Here is a 26,775-nt window from a genome sequence, read left to right as displayed (position 1 = left end):
AGAGAGAGAGAGAGAGAGAGAGAGAGAGCAGAGCTTCTAGAAGAGACTAGATAGGTGTAAGATCGAGTTGGATCCCATTTGTCAGATATGCCCGTGTATGCACAGGGCCCCACTCAAGCAAAATCCAAGAGATAAATACACACACACACACACACAAATAAAACTGATTACATACAGGATTTGATTATTCCACCGCAGAAGGATCTCTCCCATTCCTTTAAATCCCAGTTTCCCAAGTCCTGCTGGATGTTTACAGAATATTACCTCCCCAGGGAGGGCATGCTGGCAGCCCACACAGAAAAATGCAATACTTAGAAGAGCCAGTCAACTGAAGATTCATTTGAAATTAAGATAAAGCCTCTCCAATGTCTCTTGTGGGGAAATTCGAGATATATAACAATTTGGCTTATATGCAACGTTCCAGGAACACATCTGTTGTATACGGCAAGGCACACCTGCATTGTTATTCTCTCTTCTCCCCCAATCTCCCCCCCATCCCATTCCCCTTCCACACACACTGCAGCAGCAGTACCACACCAGGTTTGTGCCTGTCAGTATAGGATGTGCATAGCAGATACAATTAGATCCTCTATACTCAATAACCGCAAAACTGCCAGGACAGACCAGGGGCCCTCCGAGCTGTGGCAGATAATCGAGCACTCCCCAGGCCTACATCTGCAATACACATGAATTAAGATTTTCCAAATAAAATGCTCTTTTTTTTAATGGGCCTGCCAGAGCCAGATTGGAAAATAATGAGCTTATGCAACCTGTGAGGGGCGGGTCTCTGGATTGAAGGGGGCCCAGAGGCAGCAATCTTTGGGGCCAAAGAGCTCCACCCCACAGAACCCAGGGCCCTGGAAATAACAGGCACTCAACCAGAGGCATGAGATCTCCTCCCCTTCCCTACTCCCATGCCCTATAATCCATTTTCAGACTACAGTCTACTCTTGATTATCATCAAAAGTATAGGAGAATAGTAGTGCAGAAAATCCTAACTGGTGGATAATCCAAAAATCACTCCCTCTGGCTTGGGCACCTCTATTACCTGATTTTTCCCAATAATAATACAGAATGACTTATCCAGTTATATTTGGCAATGTCTAACTGACCTAGTGAGTCTGAATTCCCTGGCTGGGGGCATGGGGAAAGAGGGGAAAGCACAAGAACTGTTTTCATGATGAAATCTGGCTCAAAGAATCCATATGAAGCATAAGCCACGTATACTCTGAAGATCAAAGACAGAAAGTTCTTATATACACCAAAACACTCATAGTGACACTTTTTTGTGCTAATAAAAAACAAGAAGTAAAGCAAATGCTCACTTACTTATGGGGAAAGGTTAAAGAAATTGTGGTTCCTGAATGTGAAGGAACATCCCAACACCATAAAAAATGATGATTACACAGACTACAGTGACACATAGGAAGACTTCTATGAACTGATACAAAGTAAAATAACCATAAGTTAGAAAACAATAGATATGATACAACTATATAAATAGAACAATAAGACAAAATCATAATTTTAGTGACCAAACTCAAGAGAAAAATTGAGAAAAATGCATCTCCCTCTCTTCTTTCCAAACTAAGGGAGGGGTGGGGTGAAGGTGCTGGACATATGACATATTGTATATATTGTAATGCATTGGTTGGTTTTGCTACACTTTTTTTTCTTTCTAGTCTTTGTTATGAGGAGTGATTTACCAGGTTGGATGGGGAGAAGGGATATGTTTGGAAATGAAGTCAATAGAAAAACAAAAGAGATCAATTTAAATAAAATTTTTTGAAAGAAGGTTAAGCATCAGAAAAATTAAACACCGAATTTGAGCAATACTTTGTTGCTTTCTAAAGCCCTCTGAAATGGAGAAAGAAAATATTCTCCCCCATTTTGAAAATGGGGAAACTGAGTCACTGAATGGTTCAATGACTTCTTGGGATCTCACAACAAAGTTAACTTTAAAAAGACATCTAGTGAAACCTCTCTCTCTCTCTCTCTCTCTCTCTCTCTCTCTCTCTCTCTCTCTCTCTCTCTCTCTCTCCCCCCTCCCTCTAAAATGATTTTTTTTCCATGACAAACTCTGGTTGGTGCTCCATCAAATCCTCAATCTTGTTTGTTAGATGTATAATTTACCTTTCAAGAAAATGAATGCAAGAAAAAAAAATGATACAATCTTCCTTAACAATGAAACTTAGAGAATAAAAATCTAGAGAATGGCATGCTGATGCCCAGCCCAATGAGCTCCCACCCCTACTCCCAGGGCCCAGATAGTTAACTTGCCACCAGCCAGGGAGGGACCCTGCTCTTACATGCCCAAAAGGGTCCAGGTGGTTGTTGGTCAGTTTCAGCTTCTGGAAGGAGACCAGCTGCCGCATCCAGTGTGCCCCCGTAGCTGGAGAGTCTGGATGCACGTACAGTCTTCCTGGCATCGCAGGCTCTGCCTTTCCTGCCACCATCCTGCCAACACAGCAGTCCCCACATTAGGGATCCCCTACCTGAAAACTATTGAATGCCAGGGAACCCCAGAGGGGACCCTTCTCTTAACCCACCTTGAACAGAATCAGTCAGTCAACAAATATTTATTAATTTTTGTCTCAGGAACCATACTGAATGCAGGGGAGGGAGAGGAGAGACAAAGAAAGGAAAAAGTTATTCTCTGGCCTCGAAGAGTTCACAATCTAATGAAGTAGGTTTATGAGCTGATTCTCAGACATTCATCTTAACAGAGGAGGTGATGTTCAAGGTTTTAGCTCTTCCTATAAAATCACTACACGTTTTTCCCTCCAAAGTAGGGAGAAGAGGAGGTCTGTGGGATTGGTTTCCTGCACTGACACACATGATTATTACTGATGCCCTAAAGCTAGGGATAATACAGATTATAAAATTGCAGGGGAGGGAGAGAAGTTTCCAGAGACTTGTTCTCCAAGCTGGTCAGTGCTCAACACTTAAGCCTAAATCCAGCTCCAAGAATTAACTCAGAATCATCTGATTATAAGATGACAATGCTGGAAAGGCCTCAGAGATCAGCTCATCTTTTACAGAAGAGGAAACTGAGGTTCAGAGAAGTTAAGTAAGTTTCCCAAGGTTCCAGAAGTAAAAAGTGATACTATCTGCTTTCTTCTTTGTTGGAATATCATATGCTTATTGAGAACAGAAAGAAAAATACTTCCCCTACCTTCACTACTACCAGTCCTATCTTCTCTCACTAGAGAGTCCTTCACTTCTTGCTCTCATCCACTCTCCCATTCTCAGACACACACACACACACACACACACACACACACACACACACACATTTATGTCTGTACATTTTTGTTTTTCCCCATTAAACTGTGAGCTCCCTAGAGGGCAGGCACCAAGCTTTTTTGTTTTATCCCCATATTGAGCACAGTGCCTAATATATAGTAGGTGTCTAATAAATGCTCATTGACTTGACTTGTTGATTCAATTTGATATGCATGTATGCACAGACAAGCATATTCACACACACACACACACACACACACACAGACACTTCAAAAATTCAATTTATTTCCTTGGCAAATCCTACTGGGAATTCCCTCAGTCTCAGGCTGTAGAACTAGATAAAAACAACTTTTTCTATGGAACCAGTCAAGAAAGTGAATGGAATAAATGAGGTATGACCTGGAGAAAAGAGGCTGCTGACTTTGCTTTGAGCCCAGAGAGACATAGGAGGTGTTAGATCATACATCTGGATGAGAAGCCATTGCAGATTCAGCCTTCCTTCCCAATATACTTTATCCAAAGAGTCTTTACATTGAAGTCACAATTCTTTACTAGCCACTTGGTCAGAGACCCCCTCTCATCCTGGTTGAGTGAGCTAGTGACAATTTAAAAATATTCCACAATTGCCCTCAGTTTTTCTCATTTGTAAAATGGAGCTGTTAGTCAGTTTTCAGTCATGGCAGATTTTTTATGACCCCAATGAGCTTGTTGGGGTTTTTGGCAAAGATATTGAAGTAGTTTGCCATTTTCTTTTCTAGATCATTTGACAGATGAGGAAACTGAGGCAAATATGGTAAAGTGACTTGCCCAGGGTCACACAGCTAGTAAATGTCTAAGGTCAGATTTGAACTCAGAAAGAAGTGTCTTCCCCACTCCATATCCAGCACTCTATCCACCATACCACCTACCTACCCCATAAAATAAAGAGGTTGAACTTAGTAGCTTGTGATGTCACTTCATGTTTAAGTGATTGAAGTCAGAGGACCTGGGTTAACTTCTGCTGTGACTCTTACTTTGGACGAGCCCTTACCTCTTTCTGAATCTCAGTTTCCTCTGAATATGAAGGTATTGCATGAAGGGAAAAATGAAGATGTTGCAAAGAGCCCCAAATTTGGAGACATCTGAATCCCACATTTACAATTTACTATTTATCTGACCTAAGGAAAGCCATAGCCTCTCTAGTCTCCATTTTCTTTGATTATAAAATTCAGAATTCAACTAGTTAACCTCTGACCTCCAATCCTGACACCTCTAGGTTTATGACCTCCTATCTCCATTACCTTAAAGATTCTTTTAAGCTCATAATCTAGCATACCACAAACATATACATTCCTAGACTCATAGGTGGGAAAATTGAGTCAGAGTAAAGGAGCAGATCTAAAAGTTAGACTTTCCCACACAGGTGGATTTTGCTTTGTTTTGGGAAATAAAAAAGGGCATGAGGAAATAAAGATTGAGTAAAAAATCAGTATGTGTCAGTTGTAAATTAGATTTCCCAATGAAAGTCATTTCCATCCTTCTATACTGGTAACTGGTGTCAGTATCTTCTGTCCTATCCCTGGCTTTCCTTTCCTTCCCAAGCCTCTCCCACCCTTCAAGAACTTAGCCTTTCACTTAGCCCTGGATTGTATCTGATTGTGGGGAAATCTACTGCTAGTCTAAATAGCATCCCCAACCCCATTCTAAGCCTTGGTCTTTTCCCAGAGTAGCCAAAAGGATAGAGTTGAACTTACCCTACCTCTCCCTCCCCATCTCTGGTGAACAGGGACAGACAAGGAGTAAAGAGGTTAAGAGTAAGGAATGGGAAGAAGGAGCAAAGGACTGAGTGATTCAGTCAGAATAGTCAGAAGTTCACTCAATCCCAATCTGTTCAAAGAACTGATAACACAACTGGGATTAGGATTGTGTAATACGGAGAGGGTTTCTGGCCTCTTACCATTTGTTATCACAGAATTTATATCGATGATCATCTGCTGGGACGATGTCAATCAGCAAAATGTACTTGGTCTTGGGGTTCATCCCTGTGACCTTCACTTTGTAGCTGGGGAACATTCTCCTAGGAAAAAGTCAAAGGGAGACATGTGAGAAGGCAGGTAGAGAGTAGGGAACGGAAGATGATGATGATGCTTGCAGACCTCTAGAGAGAATAAAATTAGAAGGGGAGAAAAAGACTGGGAGATCTTTGAGGAAGGCATGCTTACATGATGCCCCAAGACCACTTGCTTGCCCACCTCCTAGAGTCACAGCTGAAAATAGCCAAATGCTAGAGAAGCACAGTGTTCAGGACTCTGAGGGAAGGGAAGTTATATGCCAAGTTTTCAGGTCTGGGGCTTCTCTGATTTCTGAAGGACTTCTGGAGGGGTGGAATGGGGCAAATGACCTTGCCTTCTGCCAACCTGAGGGAAAGGTTTAGAGCTGAGCTTTGTGCTCATTTATTCTTAGACTATACTGATCTTTGTGTCTTCAGACAACTCAATATTTTTAAAATTTCATTTAATTTCATGATATATTAAACACACACACACACAAGGGTCCAAGCCCACACCAATTTCCTCCAAACATTTAAATCAGTGAAAAATGGATATTACCATTGGGAGGGTTGCCAGAGGCAAGGAGAGATTCTATGACTTGCCCTTGGTTGTATATATGTCAGAAGCAAGATTCAAATTTTGTACTTCAAATTCTAGGTTGAGCCCTCTATCCACTTCGCCACCTAGCTATTTTGGGATCCCTTATGCCATGTTACTTCTCATGAAATCACACACATAAATACACAGCCTGGACCTGTGATTTTGTTGGGATGAAGAATTCCTGGGTGAAGAAATTCACTCCATCAATTCAGACCTCAACAACTTATAGTCTTAATGAGTTGTCCAAGCATGAAGAGATTGATTGATTGCCAAGATCTCACCGGCAGTATATGATGAGGCTGGTCTTCTCTAGCCTCTATTTCAGGCTTCCATAGATACAGAGATGAGAGAGAGGGAGAGAGAGAGAGAGAGAGAGAGAGAGAGAGAGAGAGAGAGAGAGATGGATGAATGGATGGATGGGTGGATAGATGATGGATGGATGGTAAATAGATGATAGAGAATATTTACATATGTATATGTATGTATTTAAGTAGATTAATATTAATAGTTATGTTTTGTTAAGACCAACATGAAAATGGATATACCTTCCCTTAAGATGGAAATACAAGGAAAGTAACCTTACTGACAGGAGTTTGAAGAAAGGGGTCATCAGGGAAAGTCTGTCCAAGACTTGTAACTTGCCACAAATGATGTTAAAAGCACTGACAGTGGACTAGATTGAATGGTTTGGGCCACTTCTTCCCCTACTCCTCCATCTCCACTCTAAGTTCCTTGGGGTGAAAGAGGAACTGGAATCATTGTTGGAAGCTAATGTAGACAGAAGCTGCATGGATATGGGGGATCAGGACATTGTTATTATATAACTGACACCCTGAGCTCCAGAGGACCGATTTCCTTCTTTGAATCATGAAAAGGCATCTTGCCTTTCATTCTTCTGCTGCTTCTTGTCTTCAGTGTCCTACCCAGGGCCAGGGGCACACACACACAAACACACACACACACACACACACACACACACACACACACACACACACACACACTTTGCTATCGAGGAACAAAAAGAACCACCTGCTTCCTGGAGCAACTAAGGCTGTTGACTTTGGTATATCCAACTACCTGGACTTCCAAAAACAACACAGAAGAGCTAGAGAGAAAACTGGACAGGGGAGAAATAATCTTGCCATGGATATGGCAACCAGAGCTGTTTCCAGTATAGACAGAATAAGTGAGCTTCGATGGATGTGGAGAGAGAAGAAAGACAAAATTCCAATTGCAAGCCTAGGCACCTCGAAAATGTCATCTCAGAATTTGTCCCAGATGTCAATCAAAAGCATTTTAACAGTCATAGGCTCTCAGCCCCACCCCTTTATTCCCATGCCCAGAATGAGAGGGAGTGTGTTGGGTCATCCCTAATGTCTACCCTTGCTTCAAGTTCAGACACACCCCTGCACATCTGGGAATCTGGAGTTGCCTTCTGCTCTGAGCTCCTCCTCTGGTGTTCTAGGAAAAGGGGTTGGAGGAATATGAAACTGAAGTTGGAGGAGGGAAATTGAAGGGACAAGGCAGCTGAATGGAGGGGGCAGCTGCACCCATTCTCTGAAGAAAAGAATGAATTTTCTTACCTTTGGGGCCACCATTTTGTGTATACACTTGGGGAAAAATGTAAATGGGGTCAGATCCATCTGTGTTAGGCCCCAGCCCCCTGCGCCAATGTCCTGCACACATTCCAGATGTTTCCCACATAATCAGTCTGGGCAGCAGCAGTGAGGTGGGGGTACAAAGGGAGGTTTGCACTGAGTTACTGAACATTCAAACCCTGAATTGGGTTGGGGGGAAGTCACCCCTTCCCTCTTTAGTTTTCCAGTTCCCCAATAATAGTCACCTGTACAAACATAGTACCTTCCATAGTCAACCCAGGACTTGCTCCTACTTCTGGAACAGAAAGAAGACAAAAAAGGAAAGGGAGGGGAGGGGTAATGGCAAGGTTTTCTGCATTCTTTAGCATCTTTTGCTAAGTGGGGGGGGTTGGAATGATCTGGAAAGATATGCTGCAAGGCCTGTGGAATGGGTTTGTTGAAGGAAATGAGCCAACCTTAAGGTACACTTTGGAAAAGGCCGGCACCAACATCTGTCAAGGTCCCTTCCTCCCTCCCGTTCTTGCTACACCTCATCTCAGCTGCTAAAGCATCCAGGCTGACTTCACTAAGTGCTTTTTAAAAGGCATTTAAAGAGCTGGGGCTCCAGCCTGACCAGTGTACCAGTGCTGGATGTGTCTGCCTTCAGAGTGTCCTGTGACTAGGGCCCCTTCAATAAATACATGGAGTCACAGGATGATAACGTATACACATGAAATTCTTGACTGATAACAGCCCCTGAGAGGTGTTGCTGGACTCTGGGGCTCAGAGAATGAAAGCGTTCCTGGCCTCTTCCCGACTACCTCAATTCCCCTCTTCCTATACCAGCATTAGCCAGGGCTTAGTGGGGGAGTCTTGATGGTGTCCCTTCTGGAACATCTGGGAGAAGGAGGAATAAAGGAAGCTGATGAGGGATCTAAAAAGTCATATTCATGTAATGTGAGGGTGAAACGGGAGTGGAGTTGGGAGCTGGGGGGGGGGGGGGGTTAGCACACAGTGCTTCGACAATACAAACAGATTTCTTATTTTCCTGGTACAAACCAAATCAGGGAAACAACTCTATATTTCATCACACATCTATGTGGAAGGGAGGCAAAAGAAGAAGGGGAACTTAAGAAGAAAGTGTCCTTCCCATGATTTAGCTTTTCTCAGCAGTGCTGTGACCCAAGACAAATCTGAAGGACTTATGATAGAGAATGTTATTCATCCCCAGAGAGAGAGAGAGCTGATAGTGTCTGAATACAGATTGAAGCATACTTTTTTAACTTTATTTTTCTTGAGGTTTATTATTTTGGGGATGGGGACTTTGTGTTTTTCTTTTATGGCATGACTGTTATGGAAATGTTTTGCATCACTGCACATTTTTAACTTATATCGAATTACTTGCTTTTTCAGTGGAGGGGGGTGGGGATGGGAGAGGGATTTTAGGTGGAGGGAGAGAATTCAGAAGTCAAGGTTTTGAAAATGAATGCTAAAACTTGTTTTTGCATTGTATCCAGGGAAAAATAAAATAAAAATAAGAAAAAAATGACAGAAAGAATCATTCCCAGGAGTACAGTCAGGATCACAATCATCCTCCTCCATCTTTTGCCAACTTTTTTTTTTGAAATTGAGGAATGAATGTGACTCCTGATAGACAGATAGATACCAGTGATGGGATCTCTGTGGGGAAGAATTGCTTTTAGACTCCTAAAACATTCATCTAGGTTTGGTAACTAAGTCAGACAAACCCTCTTGCAGGTATTCTCTTATTCTTGCTCTGCCTGAGATGGAGAAATGGTATTGTTGAAAGGGGGTAGAATTCCGGTGCATGCCTGCCTCTAAGTCTCTTGTCAGACTCAACTTTTATTCCGGGTAGGGTATGTAACTTAGAGGAGGTTTCCTAGAAATGAAGAATTAAAGATATCTTAAATGCCAGTCAAAATGTGAGAAACATGATGGTTAATAAGGTTTACTGAACTTGGAAGACCTCAGTTTGAACCCCAAAATTTATTTGATTTTAACAAATCACTCTACTTTGGGAAGCTACAGAAGGAATCTATAAGTTTCAACAGATTCCTAAAGGGTCCCTATCAAAAAAAAAGGTTAAAAACCCCTGTCTTGAATAATTTTTTTCTTTTTTTCTCTTCCCTCTCTTTCTCCCTTCTTCCTTCCTCTCTGGCTCTCTCTGTCCCTCTCTTTCTCTTTCGCTGTTTGTCTCTTTCAATCTTCCCAGGAAGAAATTATATTGAATAGTCTTACTTGGTCTTAGACAAATCTCATTTTTTTCTGAACCTCAGTTTCCACATCTATGCAATTAAGAGTTTAGACTCTCTCAACTTTAAAATTCAATAATCTAGAATAATCTAATGACTTCCTACCACTGAAGGACAGCTAATTACAGGTGTAAAGGATCTTATTTCCATTTAATCCAAATACCTTGTCTACTGATTTCCATTTCTTTCCCACCATTCCCAGTCCCAGTATCAAGTTAAATTAATTGCTTTGTTCTCCTTGATTAAGTACAGTGAGGAAACCACCTCAGTAGGGAGAGAATACCTTAGTTGGAGCCAGAGACAAGAAAAATGAGGTTCAGACCATTCCAGAGACTTCCCAATTCTCCAAAGTTAAGAACATGAATTTCTGGGAAGCTTTTAAACTCAGTTTCCTCATCTGTAAAATAAACTGGAGAGGAAATAGCAAAACACTCCCATATCGTTGCCAAGAAAAATCCCCAAAAGGGGTCTCAAAGAGCTAGAAACAACTAAAAACTGACTAAACAACTGGAAGCTAGATTCTACAATTCCTTTCTGGCCAATATATTGGAGAGAGCTAGTCACTGAGAGGTATATTTTCTGGGCAGTCTTGATTATGCTGAGGAAGGCATTTAAAGATGATAGAGAACAGAGAATTAATGGAAAGGCCTGGGTTTTCCTCCACTCTTTCTACCAAACTTACTCTAAGCCTCAGTTTTCTAAGCTGTCAGATGGGAATAATAATAATACTCTTCATGCTACCTGTTTCACAGTACTCCTGTGAGGCCCAAAGATCATGAGTGAACTTCTTCCTCCAAAGTGCTACTATTATCTATGTCTTATGAGATATACCTTAATTTTTCAGTCCAAGAGGTGATGAACAGGAAACTGTCTGTCTCAGGGGGAGGAAAAGAAAGGTTAAATTACTCAGCAGCTGTTCTAACAGGAAGAAAAGTAATGGGATTTTCTCTCCAATGGACTCAGTCTCAAGGAAAAGCTCCTCCTCTTTCCCAAGCCCCCTTCCATCTGGGCAGATGGAGTGTTTCCCTCTGCACCATCACCAAAACTGACCAGGCAGGAGCATAAACAATCTAACCCAGGCTCAGGGAGGAGATGAAAGCTGGGCTCTCCTCTCTGATCACCAAACAGGCTCCTAAGATGAGTGAGTTGCGCTGACGTGCACAGGGGCCTTTATCTATTTCATGTTCACAAATGATTTTAGAATGACCTGCTAAAATAAGCTTACTCAAGGCCTCAGTGGCAGGGGCAGAGAGGAAGAAGAGCTTCGATGTGCATTTGAGCAATACATTTCAAAGCTGCAAATAGAAAAGATCGCTTTGTAAGCCAGGGGGCAAGAAGGGTAGATTTTCTTGGCATCCCTCAAGCAAGAATTGGGGAGAAAGATGATAACATGACCATTCTGGAGGATTTAAAAAAGCATAGAATCTGGGGGCAGCTAGGCTGCACCGTGGATAGAGCATCGACCCCTAAGTCAGGAGGATCTGAGTTCAAATTCGATCTCACTTAATAATTACCTAGTTGAGTGACCTTGTCACTTAATCTCATTGCCTTGCAAAAAGAAAAAAAGAAAAGCACAGAATCCTCCAGTGGTAAGGAACTTCAGAGATCATCTTATATAGCTCCTATCTGCTGAGAGAAAGAGTGAGAGAGATAGAGAAAGAAAAAAAAAACAAGACAGAAAGAGACAGGAAAGAAGGAGGGAAATGAGGGAGGAAAAGTCAGAGAGGAAGAATGAAGAGAAAAGGAAAAAAAAACGTGTCTAAGACAGGATTTCTTCACCCTTTTTATAATAGTAACCCCTTTGGAAGTCTGGTGAAACAGATCCCTTCTCGGATTTTTTTTTTTTTTTACTTTAAAGTTGAAGGAAATGTGAAATTTCAGGTGAGTCAAAATAAAGGTATACTTTTCCCGCCCACCCCCAAAATCTCTAGGCTCCGTCCATGAACCCCGGGATAAAAACTTGTGCTCACTTTTCATTGACCTTGTATAATAACCTATTATTGATAAATTCATTTCCCTCTATGCCTATCAGAATCTCCCAGAACCTCCCTGATTCTTCTTTCTCTTCATTCTGCCAGCTAACATCCCCAACATAAGTGCCCAAGGGGACCCCAGTAACCACCAAACTTTTCATTTTAAACCTTTTCTTTCAGGAATAACTCAGCTGTGAAAACAACCAGCGCCTGGGATGCCAGAAGCTGAAAGAAACCATACGGGTTGGGGTTTGGAGTAGGTGAGCTTACGCGTAAGGTGAAGTTACATTTAAATAACATTTCAAAGTTTGCGGGCATTTCACAAATAGACATGATTTCATTTCAGCCTCAAAACACCATGAGATAAGCACCACCGTTACTATGGTCCCCCTTATTTTACAGATGAGGAAACTGGGGCAAAAAATGTGAAGCCACTTGGCTAAAGTTATACAGCAAACAAGTGACAAAAATTCATGGGAAAGAGTCTAGGGTCCAGGACAAAACCATGCCTTTCCTTTTCCCTTCCGACTGTGATAATTGCTAGGAGTCCGACTATATAAGGTGAGATCCGAAGGGCTAGAGAGGGCAGGGTTGAAGATGGTTGGACAGGCATTGAGTAGGGCAGAATGACAACTACTATCGTATCTAAAAACAACTGCCAAGATCCCACGATCTGGTTCCATTTTTCCCCCCTGAGAAAAATGCTCCCTGATTCCTTGAAATCGTTTAAAGGAAATAAGCCCCTCTCCCCATGGTCATTAAGCGAAAGGGCGTGCGGACTAGATGGTGGGACCGGGTGGGGGGTGAGGAGTTGCAAGGAGAGTCAGCTGGTTCTCTTAGCTCCCCCACCTTTTGGTGTAATGGTATTTCCTTCAGATAGACTCGGGCTTTCAGAAAATACTTTACCGGAGATCAAAGCGCTGTCTCTCCGGGTCCCACTTTCCCAGTTTGTCCAAGCCCTGATTTCTCTTATCACCCACGCCACTGGGCCCTGACGCTGTGTATACAGAGAAAGGGCAGGAAGCTTTGAAGTAGAGGATTAGTCTGAGCCAGAGCCAGGCCTCGGAATAACAAACAATGCAGGTTCAACGGGAGTTCTCATCGGTAGTTCATTTTTCAGCCACAAATTCACTGTCACTAACGCAAGCAACATTGAACTCAGACTATGGGGATGGGAGACCGAAGATTTATCTGGTGGCAGAGCCAGGACCCCAGGACAGGGAGGTCAGGCAGTTAGGAAATTTTCATTTGGGGACGTTTATATTTAAATTTTTGTGAAGCTCACTTTTATCTGAGTTTGGAAGAAAATGCTGTTTCTCACACACACACACACACACTCTGCTTGGGGGGGGGGGGGAGAAAGGAACCGCGTGGGGAGAGAGGAGGGGGAGGAGGATAAGAGGGGAGTAAGGAGGGATGGTGAAGAGGGTGGGTAGAAAGAAGGGCGGGCCAGTATCAGGGAAAAGAGGGCTGCGGGGAAATTGGGTGTATGTGTGAGAGGATGTCTCCTCCCCAAATCAGAGTCATCTGCTTCTCCCAAGAGCAGGGAAGGGGAGCTGGCTTGGGTTTGTTTTGTCTTCCTGAGATTATCATTTTATCCCTTCTACACCTGCCTGGGATGGTTCCTGCCCGATTTCAAACCTGGCCCTGGACAGCTTATGCTGTGACTTCAACTTTTATCAGAGAGATTATTGTCAAAACAGCCAGAGTGAGAAAAATAGATTTATGAAACCTCCAAAAGAATGAAATAGGAAAGGGCCCCTCTACTCTCCCACTATAAGGAAAAGGGAACTAAAAAAGGATCCAGGTTAGTAAGATGTTCCAGCTCACCTTGTCGGCACATCTGTCTCCTGCAACCTTTGCCTCCTCCAGGGAAGACAGAAACTTCATTCATTTTCCCCTTCTAGAGAAGGGACTTTTAGGATACTAGACTTGAGCCCCCGTCCCAATTCTTGGCTGTGTGACCAAGGGAAATTCTTTTCACCTCCACTGGAAATCCACTTATTCATCCATGAATTGGGAAGAATAAGACTTGCACTACCTATTTCTAATGAATATTTGAGAAAATCACTTTGCCATCTTTAAGACCCTAGAATACAGGTTGTTAACCTTCAGGAGAGAGGTTTGTCAAACTGGGGAAGCTTATGGATCTCTCAGAATCATGTTTTTAAATGCATATATGAAAATATATAAGATTAAAAAGGAAACCAATTATAGTGAAAGCTATCAATATATTAAAACAAACAAACAAAACAAAACAAATCTGGAGCTCTCAGGTTAAAAGCTCCTGCCTCAGAAAAATAGGAGTTATTATGATTATGACCCTTTATATTTCAGAATGCTTTTTAGTGTCATGTACCACTGCCTGCACAGGCAAAGAAGGCTGTCTACTGCCCAATCTATTGAATTGGGCCATCACACTCAAGTGATTTGGGCAAAAAAAAAAAAGGCATGCCTTTTTAAAAAATTCTTTTAAACGTATTTATATAAACTCTCTACTCTGCTTTTACTATAGACAGGGACCATTATTTATCCTTCCTAGGTGGTTATTCAAGACAGGCAAGGATGGCACAAAAAGATTTTGCAAACCAGAAGGCTCCTGATATTTCTTGCTGGAAAAAATAGAAAACTTTTGTGTGATAAAAGACCATGATTCTGATTTTAAAAAAGGGGGGGTTTGCAGATTTAAAATGAACTCTCAAAAATAAAATAGAAAAAAAACAGAAACAAAATAGACACCTAACTTTCAGGAATGGCTAAACAAATTATTCAATATGAATGTAATGGAATATTACTACACTGATAAGAAACATGGATTTGAATAATTCAGAGAAACACAGGAAGATTTGATTGAATTAATGTTTAGTGAAAACAGTAGAACCAAGAGAATGATATGTATGCAATAACTACAATAATATAAACACTAACAACTATAAGAAATTGTCTAAGTGATAAATTGTACTGAACCAACTAGGGCCTGGATAATCAACAAGGAACCTCCTTTACCTCTCAGTAGGACTAAATTACTTGGTATACAGAGTCAGAGAAGGTTGCTGTGTCAGTTTTTCTTAAATGTTTTTCTTTGTTAGGAGAAAGGTTTAGGAGTTGGACTAAAGAGAAAATGATTGGTATATTTTTAAAAAATAATAATAAAACATGGGGGTTTTATCTCATTCGGAGAGAATTTGCAAAGCTCTAAACAAATTTGAGTTACTATCTTGAGAGGGCTGCAGGTAGGGGAAGATGAGAAGAGGGAGTGAAGAAGAACTAGAATGAGGGAGGTGAGCGTCTTCTCTGGGAAACAGGAGCTAATGGGGAGCACAATGAAGAGGAAGTGAGGCCAGTTAAATGACTTTTTTTTAATGAGAAGATTTACAGCATAGATAACTTTCTATTGGGAAAGGAAGGGCTCCCCCCCCAACCCCCTTCTTCAACCCATCAGCAAGAAGGAAAATTTTTATCATCACAACCACTATTTACTATTGTTATTATTCTCAGCTGCTCATCTCTGAACTACTGCCAGGCTCACTCACCAACATCTGCCTAAAGCTGGAAGGTCTCCACTCTCTGAGCCCTGGGGCTACTGGTAGATGGAGCAAACACCTGTGAAGACCACAAGAATCTTTCTTCCTTGAAATTAAGATATCTGGAATTTTACCTGCTACCCAGAGATGCAGAGAATGTTTCATCCTTTCTCAAGCAATTTTACCATGAAAATGTCACTTATGGCTGCTCGCCCAAAAATGGGCAATTCTGAACTTGAACCTTTTATTTCTCTCTTCCTTCCCTGTCCCCAAAGCCCCATCCCTGAAATGAAACAGAGTGCAATTTGGGAAAAGGCTCTGCAAGGCCATGGCACAACATTAAAAAAACTCCTCTTTTCCCACCCCAGAAAGGTAACTCGTTGTGTCCCTACAGAAAGTCCCTCAAGAAATGAAACACCAGATTTCCTCAGACGAAGCATTTGAGGTTGACCTCGATATTGAGAGAGAGAGAGAGAGAGAGAGAGAGAGAGAGAGAGAGAGAGAGAGAGAGAGAGAGAGAGTGTTGTTGGGGTTGGGAAGAGGGGAGTCAGAGGAGGACAACCACTTCTGTCCATCATCACCCAGGCTAAAATAAAGAGGAAAATTAAGACTAATAATGAGATAGATTAGGAGGAAGGAACTGGGTCTGACTCCCCCTGAAGAGAAAACACTCTCACCTCAGCACTAAATAACTCCTATCGATAAAGTACACTTGCAAAGAGATTTACACACGCATAATATCATTTGAGATGTGAAGATTTGGAATTGTTTTGCTGAATTATTTCTGAAATCAGTTGCACAGTGCTTGCTGCGGCAGCACATATACAAAATTTGGAAGGATACAGAGAAGACGAGCACGGCCCCTGCTCAAGGATGATATGCAAATTTGTGATGCGAAATGTAGTTAGGGAAAACATTTTTACAAAACTAGGGAAGATATTTTAATAAAAGAGAAGAAAAAGGAGTTAAGCTCTGCTATAGTAACCTACATTGCTAATACTACCTACTACCCATGCCTCCATTTAAAGTGGGGGAGTTGGAATTGCCAGGCAAAGAAATCGTTTCCAAAAAACCCTGCTATTGGAGAGAAGGAAGTATGGGAGGTCTGCAGTGTTTTCAGATTTGCACACCCAAATCTAATTCATCGAATCTATTGCTCCCCTCACCCCTTCATTTGGGTCCTGCACACGCAGTCTGAGTGTCTCTCCCCCTATCTCCCTGGCTGTCTCACCCTCCATCTCTCCCCCCTCATCCCCGTTCTCTCCCACAGACACCATCGCATTTTAAAGATGTTTCCACTTTATAAATCACCCTTCTGGCAGCCACCCCGAGAGCTGCTTGGCCCCTACCTCATCCCCTACCCACACACCCACATCCCATCGGCGCCTTTGCCCCAAGGAGGAGGAGAAGGAGAGGAACACCCTTAGGGCAGCCCCTAAGCCTCTCATAAGTAGGTTGGGAAAAAAAGGGTTCCTTCACTGAGAAAAGCATGGCGCCCTTGCTTAACCTGCCTGCTGCCTTCACTGTCCGTCTGTCCCCCTTCCCCGGCACCTGCACCCTGACAAAAACAAACCAGAGCGGAGACAGGTCCCAGGGTCTCTCCCCTCCTGCCCCGCCTACACTGGACCAATTCAGGCGTATCCCGGGTTCCCTTCCTTCTGCCTCGAAGCATCTCCTTTAAATGCAGAGAACCTGGAGCCGCTAGCCTATCCCTGAGGAGAGCTAGGGTGGGGGAGAGGAGTGGGGGCAGAAGAAAATCAGAGTCCTCCTCTCTTCTTCGCCATGCTGCGTCTACAGCAGCTGGTGGGAGATGTTGAGGTTGAGACGAAAGAACTCCAGAACTAGAGGCCCAAAAGTCCTGGACGATATTTGCATGCTATTTGCATAGTTTCGTCTGTCTCAGACTGTAGGATGTCCAATTCGCAGGAAGGCACAAAGTTTTTCCTAGAAGGGCTGGGATCTAGACAGTTGGCGTCTATACGGCCCTGAGTTGTTACAGTTTAATCCCTGGCGGGCGTCGGGGGGCTGGGGAGGAGGGGGAAGGGATGTGGAATGGAGATAAGAAGGTTAAGATGGTTAAAGCTTGGGCATATAGTTCCAGTTTGGGGGCTCAGTCCAGGGCCAAGCTAGCCCAGGGCCCTGCGGGGGAGGAAAGTGCGGCCTCCCAGAGCGGACCCCTCCCTCCATAAGACTAACGCTCCCAGCCTTACCCTCCAGACCTCCAAAGAACACTTCCACAAAAACTGACCTGCCGGCTTTGGTAATAATCATCTCGGTCCCCGCTTCGTGAAATTTCTTCCAGAGTTCCTTCTCGTGCAGAGTCACCTTGATATTCTCGATTGTCTGGGGGAAGTGGGGAGAGGACAAGCCATCACACAGAGCCCCTGTTCTGGGCTCCCTCCCCTAGGAAAGCCGTTGATTCCTGAGGGGAGAAGGGGCCTCCACTTTTCTGAGCTAATCAAAATTCCTATTTTTAGTTTGGCCTCCTGGATAGGGAATGGGTCTGAGAGGCTGAGAGGCACCCAGCTGGAGGGGGGATTTGAAACTCAAGAATCCGACAAAGGTAGATGGGGTGGGGGTGGGGCGAGACCCAGGTCACCAAAACAATGTATGGGGGAAGAGTGGGAGGAACCAGAGGTGACTCGTCCCTGTTCCCGGGATGGGGATATGCGGCGACTTCCCCCAGGCTCCTTGTTCCATTCTATGGGATCCCCAATGACTCTGGTCTCCCTTCGGCCCTCTCAAAGCGCATCTCTGCTCCCAGCAGACTGTTGGCTCCGGCCCCGCGCCCACGAAGCCTCCGAGCTGGGGCTGAGTCGAATGCATGCACAGAATTTCGGAGCAGGTAGCCTGGCTCCCGGGAACCCATTCCCTTGATTAATTATCCCACTTTCAGATTTAAAAAAAAGAATAATAAATGGAAGAGTCACTTTAGGAAATTAATATTTCTCCCTTTTCATATCTGCATTGTAATATGTACCTGTGTGCACACAAATAAACATATTTAAAGAATTTTCGAACCCCATGAGGGTGTCTGAGAAGGGCTGGGGATAAAAGGGGGAAGCTGTCCCACCCGTCTCGCTAGCCTACCTAGGGCTAGTTCGAAAGTGTGGCGCAGGTGATCCCGGCCCTGCAGAAAGGAAAACTCAAGGTTTTCTCCGAGTTTGGCCCTTTTTAGCGCGGTAATGGCCCAAAGATATTCCGTATCCTGGCGAAATTAAATTGCTGAATTTATCCGGTCTAACAGCTGGATTCCCCCCCCCCACTAACAACACGTCGGGTTACCCAGGAAATAGAAGAGGGGGAACGGGGGACACAAAATGCTCGTGGGGCTGGCGAGCTCCTTTGGCCCTGAACCTCCAGGAGAGGAGCCCATCGAGATCCGACTCAATTGGAAATTCGGATTTGGAATATCTGGGGGATTCGAAATCCAAATGTCTTGGGGGATCCGAAATTCCACTGTCTACGCGCTTTGAAATTCGAATGTCTGTGAGATTCGAAATTCAGGCCAAGAGCGAGTCTTCTGCGGGGCCACTACGCCTGAAGCCCCCGCCCCCCCAACTCCTCTCTGGTCCTCTGCTCCCCAAGCTTGCACTTTCCTCTGCTCCCAGACCAGGGAGCCTGGACCTGGGCTGGTGCTCCTCGCTCAGAGACCGCTTCCTCGACCCGCGGTCCTCACCCCATTTTCCCGGCTAGTTGGAGCTGAAACCCAAGTGGGCGGTGGCGGGGATGAAGGAAGTGAAGGGGTGGAAAACCAAGAGGGCACAGACTTCCGCCTCATCCCTGGCCTCTAGTCTCCGGGCCTGGATAGCCCGAGAAATCGAAAAAGTTCCCGAAGATCTGGGAATCTGGGTCAATATGGCGGGACCCCATCTGACAAAATTTGGCCAGCCTTTCAAGTGTTTCATCTGCAGAATTCTCCAGGCTCCTGCATCGATGCCTAAGCACGAATCCCGCTGGAGGGGACGAATTATATACCAACAAAAAGGGAAAGGGAGTGGGCACTACTAATGGCCACTCCCCACCACCAGCATCCCAAAGCCCCGGGGGAAGAATTGCAAACAGCCCCCGGGCCTGGGCTGCCCATAAAAGCCAGTTACAAAGCAAACCAGACCCAACCGATAGAGCTAGTGCCCCGCCAGGCAAGGGGCCCAGGGACACTTTGGGGGTGGGGGGAAGAAACATTTAAAAGCCCGGCCATCTGGGTCTGGGACAGTAAATTCTTCACTTTTATGGGCATCTCGGGAGAGAAGGGCCCCGCTCTGTTTGGAACCCGGATTTGGGGGGAGATGGGGCACCCAACGCAGATCAGCCCTGGGTGTGTGTGGGGAAGGGCGCTTGTCTTTTGACTGAGTTATGGGAAGGTCCTATCTACAGAGAGACTAATTCCAGGTCCTCCTTGTCTCAGGAACTCTCCCAGAGAGACACACACAGAAGCCTCTGGGCAGAAACTCTGGGGGACCCTTGCCCAGTTTCCCATAAATCCCAGCAGCCCATCTCAGTTAAGTCCCCAGTTCCTACCTGCTCAGCATCTTGGCCCTGGGGGCTGCTGAGGGGAGTTCCAGTAAGGCCCTGTCCTCCCAAAGCTGGCTCCGGAGCTGAGGCCTGATCGCCATGTGCAGGGGCTGGGGCTCGGAAGCCCTCTTCACTCTCAGAAAGACCCTTGTCTTGAAGCATCTCCTGTGGGACATATACAGACATATAGAGTAGGATGTGAGTTTTCGTCACAGCAAGCGATCCTGTGTCAAAGATTGATGACCTGGTACTGGTGGTATAGAAGCCTGGTAACACCTGCAGTGTGGACTTCTAGCTTCTGGGGCAGTACTCTACCTAGAGTCCCCGCTTTTCCTGTCCTACCTCACCCTGGATCTGTGTACATGCACTCTCTGTTCACCATCTGGGTGCCTACATCTCCCGCTTTATCTCTCTCTTTGATCAGCTCTTAGCTCAATCCATCCCTATATGCCTTTATCTTTCTCCTGCTCCAGCCCTAGTTTCATCTCTGGTACCCAGCTTCATCCTCTTCTATCACTTTTCAGTTGCAATCCTGCCCCAAACTGAGGCAGGGGCTACCTCTGCAATCCTGATTTCTCTGACTCCCAAATCCTGAGGGTACTGGCCTGAAATGAGAGGGAGGATGGCAAAGAGAGGCAACTCAAGTCAAAGACAAATCCTCAAGATTGGAGAGAGATGACTAAAGAAATTGAAAGAAAGGTTCACTTTGCAGACAGAAATCAGAAAACTATTTCATTTTCCAGTAAAACACCACAACCAACCACTTGACAGACAGCTTTAGCAGACAGGAATAAATTGGACCTCCACTACCCAGTCTCAGATAAAAGCCTTTCATACCCTTGGTCTCAACCAAACAGCACCCAATAATTTGACTTGAATGACCTAGTTAAAAGTCTGTCCAGCCTTTTGCTTGGACTGTGGAGATGGAGGTTTCTCCCAGTAACTGAGTGATTTGAAAAGAACTTGATATTTTAGGAACACCTCCTTCTACTACCTCCCCAGTTCCCTTCACAATACACTTAATTTAAAATAGTTTTAATTTTAATTTAATCTGAGCCAGATTTCTGTGTCCAAGCATTCAGAATCCCTGCATACACATTACCACTACACAGCTACGGGATATGAATATTCCGCCTCATTAAAATGACTGGGGACTGGACCATTCTGAGAAAAACAATAACCCAGGGTCATAGGTATATGAAACCCATTTTTCTGTCTTAAAGCAGCAGTGCTTCCACCATTCTGACTCCCACGGACTAAATTACCTAGGGGGTATTAGGTTCATCCTAACTTCCCCATCTGTGAATATCCCTGCCTTCCTCACCCACCCTTATCCCTCCAATTCCGATGGGCTAAAGAAATCTCTCCAACAACCGGACTAATCTTTGACTTGTTCGTTTTTATTCTGTTCTTGACTCGGTTCTTCCATCTTTTTCTGTTCTCTAATCTTGCCCCTCTTTATCTTCTCTGTTGTCCTCTGTTTCTTCCCTTCATTCTCCTCTTTTGATTTCTTCCTTGCCCTCCCCCCACCGCTAAGCATCTCATCTCCTCCTCCCGGTTCTCCAGTTCTCTTTGCCTGGGGCGGCTCCCCGCCCCCCCCCCCCGCCCCGCACCTCCTGGGCCTTCCCAGTATAAACAAGCCAAGTGCAACCGAAGAGATAAAAGTCTGCCGAGGCCAGGGGCTGGGAAAAACCCATAAAGATAAGCGCTGACAGACAGACAGACCCACAGACAGACACTTAGACACAGACTATAGAGAAATGATGCTTGGAGATACGGGAAACAGAGGAATGTCCTAGACTTTTGGAGGTCTCCCCGACGCCCCTGCCTTTTGGCTTGTCTCAATCTTGCAATTAAAATAATTAAATTTTGAAAAATTTAAAAAGCACTCATTTCCCCTTCTGCATTCAGTAACCTGGGTTGGCCAGAGGCCTTCCTATTCTGCTGCCCCGACTTCTCTCCCACAGGCCCGGCTACTCTAGGGCCAAGCCAGAGTGCGAGGCCCTGGTGCCCTTACTCAGCAGCTGCCCCTCTCCTTGCTTGGGAGTTCTGTGACTGACAGAAATCAGCGAGGAAGGGCCCAGGGCCTCAGTGGATTCCAGTAAGCCTAGCCTACCTCTAGACAGCGGAGAGGCAGCGGGATGACCTCAGCCGGGGCACCGAAAGGAAACTCCAGAAAAGGCCAAAGGCTGCGCTCCGTCCGCAGAGGCTCGATCGTACAATCCCCGGGGTCCCAGACTGTTAACATGCAGGGAAGAAAATCCAAACACCCCTTCTCCAAAACACAATCAGCCCCAGACACCCTGAGAGGTGTACAAAGCCAGGTTGCCCCCTGACTCCCGAGGAACCCCAATCCAGCTCTCTCCCGGCAAGCTTTGCAGAGAGGGGACAACTTCCCTCATTGAGAGCCCAAGGGCTCCGACCAGGCTCAGGCCTTCCTCTGGGTCTTTAGGTACCGACCTCCCGGATCGGATCTTGCGTCCCTAGGAGCAGCCCCTTCTCGGCCTTTCTCCGCATCTTCCCCCTAGTAAGCATCAGCCTCGGCCCCCGTTGCTGCCTTTCCCGCTTGGAGGCCAAGTAGCCAGAACAGTTCAGGGCTGAGCCCAGAGAAGACTCACTTCCAGACTAAGGCAAGGAGGCTGGGAGGTAAAAGGTGGAGAGAGCAGATAGCGGGTCCATTCCACTTGGGAAGCCGCCCCGCCTCAGGACTAGTGTGGCTGTTTAACCAGGTACTCTGGCTGACGGGAACCTCTGAGCCTCCCAGTCTTCACAACTCCGGGCATTGAGGGGGTGGGAGGTGGGGGTGCAATCTGTCAAAGATCACGCCTAGACGAGCCAGAAGTCTGGAAGAGTCGCCTGTGGCCCGTGGCCGGCCATCCCAGCGGTTCTGCAGTCTTGATGGGACTCAGGTCCCAAGCGCTCCATCCCAGCCCTTCGCGCTGTTATTGCGCTCACAGTGGCCACTGGCGAACCTTGGGTTGCCGCCGTCCGCGAGCCTTTCCCGGCTCCTTAAAGCCTGGGATTCCCCTCTGCCCGGTTTGTGTTCGATTTCTCCCGGCTTGTAGACTCTTTTGCTTTCCTGGTCTTGCTGTCGAAGCTGCGGCTGTTCCGGCGGACTTGCAGGTGACCTTCCCTCCGCAGCATCCCAACATCCATTTCCGTCAGTTCTCTCACCTTTGCAAGGCGGTAACTTAGGCAAGAGTCTCCTAGCCTGGGACAAGCTGGCAGCAGTCATCCAGCTGCGAGTGTGCTGGTTTAGGGTGGGGAAATCCGAAACAATTCCTGCAATTTCTGCGGTTTTTAATTCCCGTTATCTGCTCCCAAGTTCTCTCTTTGAACTCCCTTATTTCTCTTTCTTTCTATTACTTATTCTCTCTCTCCTTTCCTTTCTTTCCCCCTTCTTCCTTTCCTACTTTCTTTTTTCTTTTTTTCCTTCTTTCTTAAAAAAAAACCAACAATCTTTGTGGAGTCATAAGCATTGCAGTTCTTCCATAATTTGGTTATTGATAACATTTGCTCCCCTTCCTAATAAATAAAATTCTTCTTAGTCCACACTTTCCTTGAGAATATTATAATACAATTCTTGTCATTTTGGGGTATGGACCCTGTTACATAAAGACACCCCCCCTCCTGCTATTTTAGAAGACCCGTAATTGTTTGGGTTACTGCAATTAGTAGATTTCTCTCGTTGCCCTAATTATTGCTATTCACACAATTTCAGATCTATAGCATTATTCATCTTTCCCCCCCTACCCGTTCGCTCTGTGACTGTCCTTCTCTAGTTTAGTCGATGGATTTACCTAACATTTTACTGTTTTCCTTTTTTAAAAAATCTTTAGGTGCTATTTGTCTCGGTTCAATCTTTTTCAATCGAGTCCCATTTGGGGGTATAAGATTTTTAATTTTATTTTTTGTGTTTTGCTTGTCATGCCCAGGGCTTTGCTATACTGGTTATCTCCAGCAATTTGATATCTAAAACATTCTCCCCGGGTCCTTAATGTTTCTTTTCCCTCTCATCATTATTATTATAATACCAGGTCGATAATTTCTGGTACTTTACATTTTCAACTCTGTCGCTACTGCTTCGCTGTTCTTTGTCAATGTCTCCACAATCCACCTTCTAGTTATTTCTTCAGTAATGAATAATGTTGCTCTTAGTACCTGGGCTGCTATCAGTCACGTTGCCTCGCTAGCTGTAGTTAATTTAGGATAATTTATAATGTTATTAAAATAGTTATAAAGAGCAGTAGGCATCGACTTGGCTTATTTAGGCTACTGTCACCTTGTGAGTTGCAGATTTCCAATCACTCTCAAAATTGTACCTATGTTCAGAACCTCACAACTCTCAGAGGGTCTGGGAACCCAGATGGAGATGGAAAAGTTCTCGAGTTTGGGAAGTCCCATTTAAATTGCTATCAAAGCTTGGACAAGTAGTGGCTAATTGTGCTCTTACGGTACTGTCTTTTTAAAAGTTTTGATTTTTGTTGGTCCCTTGTTATATAATTCGTTCCCCCTCTTTCTTTGGAGGAGAAATAACTATATTTTTACTCACTATTTGAACCCTAGACTTTTCTTTACTGTTTTCTCTGGAGCCTGAGGGGCATGTTTCATATCCGTTATTACACCTCCAAGGAGTGTGGTTCAACCCTGTCTCTTTTCCTAAACTGTTTCGTTATTTGCATTTTTTTTCTCATATGCCTTTCCTCTCCTACTGTCATCGACCCGGGTTTCTATCCCCAGTTCCCTGATTTAATTTTATTCTCAGTCTGAATTTCCTCTCCCCTCACGAAGAACCCAAACTGGTTCGAAGGAGCCGGGACTCTTTCCTCTATGGGCCCCAGTCCTCGGCTTCCCTAAGTGTCCCAATCCCTTGGGCCGCAGACACTTACCCTGGCTGGGCTCGGGCTAGCCGGGCTGCCGCATCCGGAGGCTCCTGCGGCCCGGGGGACCTAGGGGTCCGGGGTCCGGGAAAGAGAAGACTCACGGGTTCTGGGGATGGAGGCTACAGAGTTTGGGGGTTCAGAGCCGACTGGGTCAGTGTCCAACCTCCTGCCTCACCCTCAGGGCCGACACATCCCAGTTCTGGAGCCCGGCCCTTGATCTCCTTTGCAAGCTAAGGTTTGGGGCTGGGCCTCCCCTCCCTCCCTCCCTCCTTCACTCCCTCCCTCCCTCCTTCACTCCCTCCCACCCCCGGCCCGGCGGAGGCCCGGCCCGGCCCCCCCCTCAGGCGCTGACGTTGCTACTGTCAATCAGAATTGCTCCCGCCATCCTGCTGGTGTGGGGGTGGGGGACAAGATCCCCCTGCACCCCACTTCTATCTACTACTCCCTCGACACCCGGATACCCTAAGCTGAGTGAGGACAGCAGCCTCCTGCTCTAGCATTGGAGCTGGGCCCGCACTCGGCCCCTCTGGGCTAGGAAAGGACTGAGGAATCCGCATGGTTTAGATTAGGGAGGCGGGAAGGGAGAAGCTAGCCAGGACACACTGACTGTCAGACAGAAAGACTCCCGAGAACCTTGTAGGGACTTAGCCAAGCCTGAACCTGGGCAGCCACAAGGCAAAGAGGCCTCCTTACCTCCTCAAACCCACAAACATCTAAACACAGAGATACTCACCTACAGAAGTCAAGGAATTGGCATGGAGACATTCACAGATGCACAGATTTACTAAAGAACACAACACAACTATACCCACCCCCCAAAAAATAATTATACTTGTACCCATTCACATACACAACGGTAGACACACATTTAAGGCCAAACCTCTTTATTCACTCCCTGATTCACACATGTATTTCTACTGACCCATACCCTAGTGGGGGAGTCTCTCTCTCTCTCTCTCTCTCTCTCTCTCTCTCTCTCTCTCTCTCTCACACACACACACACACACACACACACACACACACACACACACAGACATACACACAGACATACACACACCCCTACCTGTCCCGGGTATATAACCACAGACAGCATCACTAGGAAAAGTAACCCAGCCTAGACTTCCTATTTAAATTTCAGGCAAGTATCCTGAATCTATGAGGCTTTGGGGACTCTACAACTCCTAAATAAAAGGTACTATGACTCCATCCATTCCCATAGGCCCATTCTGGCAGAACAATTATCTGAACCCTTTAAATAAGACTGAAGACCCAGCTATGCTTGGCACCTCAGTGATTCTCCTTGCCTAAGGGAGTCATTTCTGCCTACAAAGCCCCAGTTCTGACTCCATTGTGCCAATGAGACTATTCATTTAATAATGTGTGTTTATGTAGGGTCCTTCATGGTCACACCACATCTGGCAGGGGAATGGGCATTGGAGGAACTGAAGGCAGGAAGAGAAGGTGCTAACGACAAGAGCTCCCTGATTCTCTATAATAGTTGGGGGCAAGAAAGGAGGCAGCTGCCTATTCTGCTTTCCTTCTAACAAGTCCCTCTAAGGAAAACTCAGAAGTCGGGTTACTCTTTATTTGCCGATATACACTCAGACCCTGTACCTCTTTTCTGCCAGAGATATGAAAGGGATTATTCCTGTTCCCGATTTCCAGGTACATGGATTTCCCTTTTCTCTCCAGTTATTTTGGAGTATACGGGTGTCAGGGGAGTAGTAGATAGAAATGGGGTGCAGGGGAACTTGTCCATCACCCACACACCACACTATTTTGGAGAAGATAGACGAATTGCCTCTAAATTAAATCTTTTTTTGTATTTCAGATTCAGATTTGTTGAATTTCAGAAAGAAAAGGCTAGAAAGATAAGGGAAAGAAAACAATGAAAAGAGAAGACAAAGAGCAATAAGAGAAATAAACAGAAAAAAGGAAAGGGGGGAAGAAAGAGAAAAAAGAAAGAAAAAGGAAGTTAGGAAGAAAGAAAAGAGAGAGGGAAAGAAAGAAAGAAAGAAAGAAAGAAAGAAAGAAAGAAAGAAAGAAAGAAAGAAAGAAAGAAAGAAAGAAAGAAAGAAAGAAAGAAAGAGAAAAAGGAAAAGAAAGAATCGGGTAGACCCCAACTTGCCAGATGCATCCGTGGAGCTCTTAGAA

The 26,775-nt window shown here is 45.1% G+C and overlaps 1 protein-coding gene and 1 non-coding gene across 2 annotated transcripts; one reads left to right on the top strand and one right to left on the bottom strand.

The window, feature by feature from the left end:
• Window positions 1-761: 761 nt before the first annotated feature.
• Window positions 762-24,814, bottom strand: LOC141512026 (T-box transcription factor TBX4-like). Its single transcript, XM_074220948.1, has 6 exons — window positions 24,628-24,814; window positions 19,745-19,903; window positions 17,472-17,566; window positions 5,183-5,302; window positions 2,310-2,457; window positions 762-857 (listed from the first exon to the last, which is right to left on the bottom strand). The coding sequence occupies exons 2-6, from the start codon at window positions 19,898-19,900 to the stop codon at window positions 762-764; spliced, it is 615 nt and encodes a 204-aa protein (XP_074077049.1). The 5' UTR covers window positions 19,901-19,903; window positions 24,628-24,814.
• Window positions 16,025-16,131, top strand: LOC141515685 (U6 spliceosomal RNA). The gene has a single exon (XR_012476443.1). It is a non-coding gene; the product is annotated as a U6 spliceosomal RNA (small nuclear RNA).
• Window positions 24,815-26,775: the final 1,961 nt, after the last annotated feature.

Source organism: Macrotis lagotis, chromosome 2 (assembly GCF_037893015.1).
Source record: "Macrotis lagotis isolate mMagLag1 chromosome 2, bilby.v1.9.chrom.fasta, whole genome shotgun sequence".
Taxonomy (NCBI): domain Eukaryota; kingdom Metazoa; phylum Chordata; class Mammalia; order Peramelemorphia; family Peramelidae; genus Macrotis; species Macrotis lagotis.
Note: the sequence above shows the minus strand (reverse complement) of the source record. Positions and strands in the feature narration are given on the sequence as shown.

Excerpts from the sequence above, each read along its gene's own strand:
- LOC141512026 (XM_074220948.1), bottom strand. The coding sequence starts at position 19,900 with ATGCTTCAAGACAAGGGTCTTTCTGAGAGTGAAGAGGGCTTCCGAGCC. Across the intron at positions 2,458-5,182 it reads AAATTCTGTGATAACAAATG|GATGGTGGCAGGAAAGGCAG; the intron begins GTAAGAGGCCAG and ends CTGTGTTGGCAG. Across the intron at positions 858-2,309 it reads ACCTGGACCCTTTTGGGCAT|GGCCCTGGGTTCTGTGGGGT; the intron begins GTAAGAGCAGGG and ends TGTTATTTCCAG.